This window comes from Diaphorina citri, unplaced genomic scaffold, assembly GCF_000475195.1.
Source record: "Diaphorina citri unplaced genomic scaffold, Diaci psyllid genome assembly version 1.1 scaffold5518, whole genome shotgun sequence".
NCBI classification, from domain to species: Eukaryota; Metazoa; Arthropoda; class Insecta; order Hemiptera; family Psyllidae; genus Diaphorina; species Diaphorina citri.
The window spans coordinates 1-7,094 of NW_007382894.1; the positions used below are offsets into that span (position 1 = coordinate 1).

The 7,094-nt window shown below is 37.2% G+C and overlaps 1 protein-coding gene and 1 long non-coding RNA gene across 2 annotated transcripts; both read left to right on the plus strand.

Annotated features, from left to right (window-relative positions):
* The first annotated feature begins 236 nt into the window (after positions 1-236).
* On the plus strand, positions 237-7,043 carry LOC103521582. Its single transcript, XM_026832203.1, has 2 exons — positions 237-804; positions 6,440-7,043. The coding sequence occupies exons 1-2, from the start codon at positions 582-584 to the stop codon at positions 6,751-6,753; spliced, it is 537 nt and encodes a 178-aa protein (XP_026688004.1). The 5' UTR covers positions 237-581; the 3' UTR covers positions 6,754-7,043.
* On the plus strand, positions 4,673-5,416 carry LOC113472447. Its single transcript, XR_003394745.1, has 2 exons — positions 4,673-4,767; positions 5,305-5,416. It is a non-coding gene; the product is annotated as an uncharacterized LOC113472447 (long non-coding RNA).
* Positions 7,044-7,094: the final 51 nt, after the last annotated feature.

Sequence of the window (7,094 nt, forward strand, 5' to 3'; positions counted from 1 at the left end):
GTTCGCGGATTTCGCGATTATGTTCGCGGATTTCGCGATTATGTTCGCGGATTTCGCGATTTTGTTCGCGGATTTGCCAATTATGTTCGCGGATTTGGCGATTATGTTCGCGGATTTCGCGATTATGTTCGCGGATTTGGCGATTTTGTTCGCGAATTTCGCGATTATGTTCGCGGATTTCGCGATTATGGTCGCGGATTTGGCGATTTTGTTCGCGGATTTCACGATTATGTTCGTCAAACCTTTATGTTCTTCTAATACTCCTCTCACCCAGTTCTTCACAAGACCACAATATTATCACCAAACTAGACGTACCTTATGCATTAAGTACGCCTCAGAACATCTCTAACCTAGACATTCCTCAAGATATCTCTAAATTCTCTAATCTAAACTCTCTCAAAGACCTAAACTTACTTCAAGACATCTCTAAGCTAAACTTTTCTCAAGATCTTTTGACTCTATTAAGCGTTGAAGACATCATTGAGCTAAGTTTTCTTCAAGATTATTCGCAGTCTACCTCAAATCTCAACATTTTAATAGATATTATCTTGAAGGTGGGCCTTCCACGCATTGCCTCCGATATGCCTGTCCCAGACCTTAACGAAGAGATGATAAAAAAAGTGTGGTTTACGAAGATCAAAGTCAAAGTGACCACAGAAGGTGGCCATGTAACAGATCTCAGGAGTTTGAGGCGACAAGGAGACACTACCCTGACTAAAGACGGTGACATACTCCGCCTGCAAACTATCCTCGGTTTTGAAAACTTAGCAGTCATCTTCCCCCATTACACAGTCAAAGCATTACATATTAAAATAAGGGGCGCTATGAAAGCTGTTGTCAAGGACAACCAGTTCCTACTAGATTTCGGCTTGAAAAAGAACGAGAAGGAATGCAAGTTATTATTCAACTCATTTAAATTGTTAAAGTTCAAACGCATTGAGGTTACAATGTCAGGTGGTCGGTGGCATGGTTTGGATTGGGCTTGGAGTCGCATTGTCAAACTGATTATCAATAAATTCCAAAACAATATCAAAATCCAGCTTGAGGAGAAATTGTCTGCCACTATATCCAAACTATTGGCTGACAATGAAAAGAAGTTCTGTAAATTAATAGGGTAGATAACTTAGTTCACTTTCGTCATAATGTATGTTTGCTTAAGGTGCAACATTGTATTCAGGACACTGAAGGTAACATTGTTAGGAATCAGTACTCATAGACAGCCGCTTGATCGGTACCTACACGTAGGAGACCTGCCTAATAGGCTGTTGTGGTAGTTGATTCTGATTGATCTAGATGTAAGTTGTTTTCTTGTTTCTGATTGGCTATAATCTGTTAGTACGAAAATTTGTAAAATAAATGGAGAAGAAAATGTGCTTTTCCGATTGTTCTTTTTAGTTTTCCCAAAGAATCATGAGAGTTTTCCATTTCACAAGTAGTTCAAGTAGATTATTCACAGTGAGATGGCGAATTACAGTATTAACACTTCAGCAATTCCCAACATTGTTGTTGTTGTTGTTGTTGTTGTTTTTTCCAACAGGTTTGATAGAGGAAACTGTATCAGAGTACCCAAGTATTATCGTCCCGAAAGCGAAGAGAGAAGGAAAAGACAGCCGTTCCGAGAACGCACCTTGTTCAGGATATAATCCACCCCTGGTGGGTTCGAACCCGCGACCTAGCGCTTACAAGGTAGATGCGCTATCCTCCAAGGTAACTAGGCTTGCAAAATTTCGTTTTGAATCTGTTTTACAACACTTGCTTTTGGAGATTATCTGTATGTAGTATGTACCATTGTACCTACCTATCAGGCGGTGTTTCTAGTTTCGACCTTGTCTATCAAGAGTGTCTTGACCTTTATTTTTACAACATATTTTATAAATAGAGGTTGTTTATGGTCATTCCAAATTGGAAGTTTATGGCTGAGGCCATCACAATCTGAGGGGTTTTTGACGCGTTTTAACTCTGGAAGAGGTACCACAATATCAGGAAGTTTTAATAATAAGACAACAATAAATACATGCAGGTATAAAGTGTAAAATGTGGCAAAGACTTTAGAGAGTACAGAATACTTGGAAAATATAGGTTGGTACAAACGTATAATTTTATTCTTTAATACAAAAAAGTAATACCTATAGGTACCTGCCTAAGCCTTAGTTCCGCCCTGGCCCCAAGCTATCTGTTGACATATCAATTAGAATTAGCTTTGTGTTTGTGTCATAGCCTTTGTGTTTATTAAATGAAACCTGTCAGCACTGTAGAGAGTTATCCTAGGATCTCTTTGATAAATAATAATTAACTCCAGACTCGGATTTGAGAGGGAGAAATTCCACAGAAAGCCAGAAGGATAAAAAATTCACGAGATGATGAGGAGATGGTGTATTGATTTGGACATGATTGAGAGAGAGAGAGAGAGAGAGAGAACCAAAGGAAATCACGGTACCTAAAAAAATATTATGAACGCCGTGCAACTCCCAAGTTATGCAATGTGCTACCAACAGGAAGTTTTGACGAAATAACGACTTCTCAATTCTAAAATACCGGCCCATATTATGGCTTTTAGCAAAAAAAAAAAAAAAAAAAAAAAAAAAAAAAAAAAAAAAGTTTATTATGAAATAAGCACAGCAGCGATAATACTGAATACACCAGTTTCCAATGCACCACTGAAGTGAAGCAACGCTGGGCGTGGTTAGTATCTGGATGGTTGACCTTCTTGGCACTCGCGTGCTGCTGGCTTTTCCCGGCCCTTCTCTGGTTGGGTGAGGTTGATGAGTCGGGTAGCTTTTTGCCGAAGGGAGGGTAAATCCCGTGTCATTAAAATCCTTAGCAATAGATCAGTTGCGCTTACTTGGGTGATGTTTCAAAGTCAAAGAGCAAGGAAAATGAGGAAAATGAGGACCAACGGAATTTTCTTTTTCTTCTACGACTTCTAGATCCCGAGATAAATTGATTAAAAAAATACCGGTATATCTTGAACTCTGACGTCACGGCATGCGCTCCCGTACACGATGACGTCACATCAAATGTCCCTAGCAAAGCTCCCTCGCAGGCAAAAATTCAATCATTCAACTTGCCTGTATACAAAAGGCCGCCAGTTCAAGCATGCTTGTGGCGGACATTAGAGTAAGAAAGTAGGTAAATAAGGAAATAGTTAAGTAGAAATAGACTGAAGTTGAAGTGATATGGGTAGGTACATTACTAGTCTAACGAATTCATGAAAGAGCAAAAGAAGTGAAAGGAAGAGAGAAAGAGGACAAAAGGATGGGAAATCACCTCATGAATGTATAATTACGGTAAATTGTAGTGAATTTTCAAGTAAAATGGCTATTTTGTCAGTTTTCATTTAAAATTTTTAGCCTAGATAGGTAAGAAAGGTAGTAACTTTTCGAAAAAACATTAATGTCACAAACCGACAAGCCAAGTAAGTACAAGAGCATCATTGTGTACCTACCTAAACATAATCGTGTACCGAAAAAAAAGAGGTTTGACAGAGAGAACTACAACTACGGTCTTATCATTCCGAAATCGAAGATAGAAGGAAGACAGGATAGGAGAAAGGCAACAAAATGTTAATAGTCTGCTTTTCTCAAAGCGGCACTAGGCCGCGGGATCGATTCCCGCCCGGGGCGTATTTTATCCTAATGGGATAATGTTCGTTCTCGGAACGGCTGGCTTTCTCCTATCCTGTCTTCCTTCTCTCTTCGATTTCGGGACGATAAGACCATAGCAGTTACAGTTCCCCCTCTGTCAAACCTCTTTTTTTTAAAAAAAAAAAAAAAAAAAAATTCTCAAAGCGTTGAGTGTACTCTTCGAACATAAATATATGTCTAGATAAAAGTTCTTTTTTCTCCGAAAGGCGCTTTAACTTTAGCTCGCGCCTATATAAAGCTTTTTTAGAAGACATAAAATATGGAATTTTACTTTCCCTATCGTATTGTATTAAGAAAAGTAATGTACCTATTTCAAGTTTATTGCTCTAGCTAGGTATTCTATTTATTTCAGATAGAATACCTATTTCTAGAAGTATCTTACCTATGTACCTATCAGCTGTAGGTATAGGACTGAAAATTTTAATCGCAACTACCTAGGTAATTATAAAATAATATAAATAAAATATTTTACAAACATATTCATAAGTAGGTATGTAATGTACTGACGCCACTTAGAGTACGTAATACGTATAGCAGGTAGTAGATAAATGAGGAGTAGGTGTATAGTTCATCCAGATCAATGTGACAGCAATGAGCCATCAACCCAAAATGAAGGAACCAATCAGATTGCAGGAAATTCTTACATTGTTGCAATTCAGGTAAAGGTCTATTTTTTAAGTTCCAGGGTTGGATTCCAGAACAGGTAAGGTGATATCCGCTTAACCTGACTTTGTTCAACTGTCGGAGGAAGCACTGTGCAAAATTAATACCTTCCCCTTTTAGAGATTCTCTACCATTGCACATGGTGACATGTTTGGCAACAAGGCCTATTTTTTTGCTGTCACATTGATCTGGAGCTGGACACACTATAGTTTAGTATACCTACACGAGTACATTTCCATAGGTAACAATAATAGCAATACGAGTAGGTACCACAGAATAGTCATAGTATTGAAAATCGTGCTTCAACACGAAACGTTTTTTTTTTTTTTTTTTTTTTTTTTTTTTTTTTTCGAATAGTCATAGTATTGAAAATCGTGCTTCAACACGAAACGTTTTTTTTTTTTTTTTTTTTTTTACTTTCTTTTACCCTTACGTATAGAGAACCTATACATTATACAAGGTAATGAGAAAGTATTGCAATCGGTTCAAATTTTTATCCTTAGGTACCTTGGCTTGCACCACAACCCAGAGGTAATCTTTTTCCTTTCTGAACGGGAAGTCCAAAAAAGGACACAAGTCTTCCCCTTGTTCTCTTTCATTCTGCACATTTTTCGTTAGAACATTTTTCAGTGTTAATTCCTGAGGGACATTCAGGAATAATAAAAAGCCTTATTATCTTCTCAGTGGCGTGTGAGGTTTTCAAAAGGGGAAGCTATAAACCCATACAAGATAATACTTGTATAATATGCCGATCTGTTAGTCGTCTTGGAATCCAGGTTGAATAATTGCTGAATCACTTTTTTTTTTCTTCTTTTTTTTTTTAATTTAGGTGCTTTAACATTTTAATGTCCTTCGCACCGTTTCTTCTTTCTAATATTACTAAAATATAGCGATTTTTTTTTGTCAAAATGGCATGTAGAGTAAAATAATAATAATAATAATAATAATAATAATAATAAAAAAACACTCATAGGTATTTCGATTGCAAATATTTCAGGGGGTTACTTTCTGGTGCTCTCGTGTTGACCCAGCAGTCCCAGGAGAGCACGCTACTTCAATGCTTTTTAGGTTTGGCGACCTTGCAATATTTGTGTCCCTATTGACGCGGCTGGTGTCATTGCCACCCAGGTAGCTACTCACTCAGTCTACTCACTGGTACCGATGCCGGGTTTCATTATCAGTTGCTGCTACTTGAGATGTAATCACTTGAACTCCTACTCTACAATAATAGGATAGGTATACCTATTAACTATCTCAAGATCATCTTTTTTTTCCCTAATTATTTCCTTAATAATCGTACATTATACATAATATTATTAATTTGTTCTACCATGAACAAAATTGTTTTTAATTTATTTATTTGCTGCATTTTGTAGCTCTAAAGTTAACCCTGTTGCCAACAAGTCTCAAACAAAAACCGTCACCGCTAGCTTAAAAAACCATCAAAATCCCTTCATCGATGAAAAATAAACTACACACCATTTATACAGGGTGTATGTAAAGTCTTGTTATTCGCCTAGCGTCAATTAGACCTCACCCACCCTGAGTGGGGTCGGAAAAACCAGCAGAACACGATGGCCCACATGGTCACCCATACAGATACTAACCACGCGCAACAGTGCTTAACTCCAGAGATCTATAAAACGTGCTATCGCCTCTGATGGTAAAACATCATAAGAAAACAAATCTGGTGTGAACATCACACGACTTTCCTTATCCTATTGAATGGTGCTTATTTGGGTGTTCTGTTGTAACATTTACAATATCTCTAGTATATGTAAACACTTCAGCAATTCCCAACAAACATGTAGCGCGGTCTTTATTCTATTCAAAAAGAAAAACTTACATAAATTTTAGGGAGAAGTCGCGTACTGAAAAAGTTACCTCAAATTCTTCGCGGATACACCCCATGAAAATCTGTCAGGTTTCTTCAAAAATTTTGCGTTTGTACTTTGTATCTCTGTATTCATATCCCCTCTTTTTACTTTATATTTTCTGCTTTCAATTTGACATTTTCTCATTGAATACAAGCCCGTACCGATTTTTACGTGGTTTTAAACATGTAGCGCGGTCTTTATTCTATTCAAAAAGAAAAACTTACATAAATTTTAGGGAGAAGTCAGAAGTATTACATATCAAAATAAGGGGCGCTATGGAAGCTGTTGTCAAGGACAACCAGTTCCTACTAGATTTCGGCTTGAAAAAGAACGAGAAGGAATGCAAGTTATTATTCAACTCATTTAAATTGTTAAAGTTCAAACGCATTGAGGTTACAATGTCAGGTGGTCGGTGGCATAGTTTGAATTGGGCTTGGAGTCGCATTGTCAATCTGATTATCAATAAATTCGAAAACAATATCAAAATCCAGCTTGAGGAGAAATTGTCTGCCACTATATCCAAACTATTGGCTGACAATGAAAAGAAGTTCTGTAAATTAATAGGGTAGATAACTTAGTTCACTTTCGTCATAATGTATGTTTGCTTAAGGTGCAACATTGTATTCAGGACACTGAAGGTAACATTGTTAGGAATCAGTACTCATAGACAGCCGCTTGATCGGTACCTACACGTAGGAGACCTGCCTAATAGGCTGTTGTGGTAGTTGATTCTGATTGATCTAGATGTAAGTTGTTTTCTTGTTTCTGATTGGCTATAATCTGTTAGTACGAAAATTTGTAAAATAAATGGAGAAGAAAATGTGCTTTTCCGATTGTTCTTTTTAGTTTTCCCAAAGAATCATGAGAGTTTTCCATTTCACAAGTAGTTCAAGTAGATTATTCACAGTGA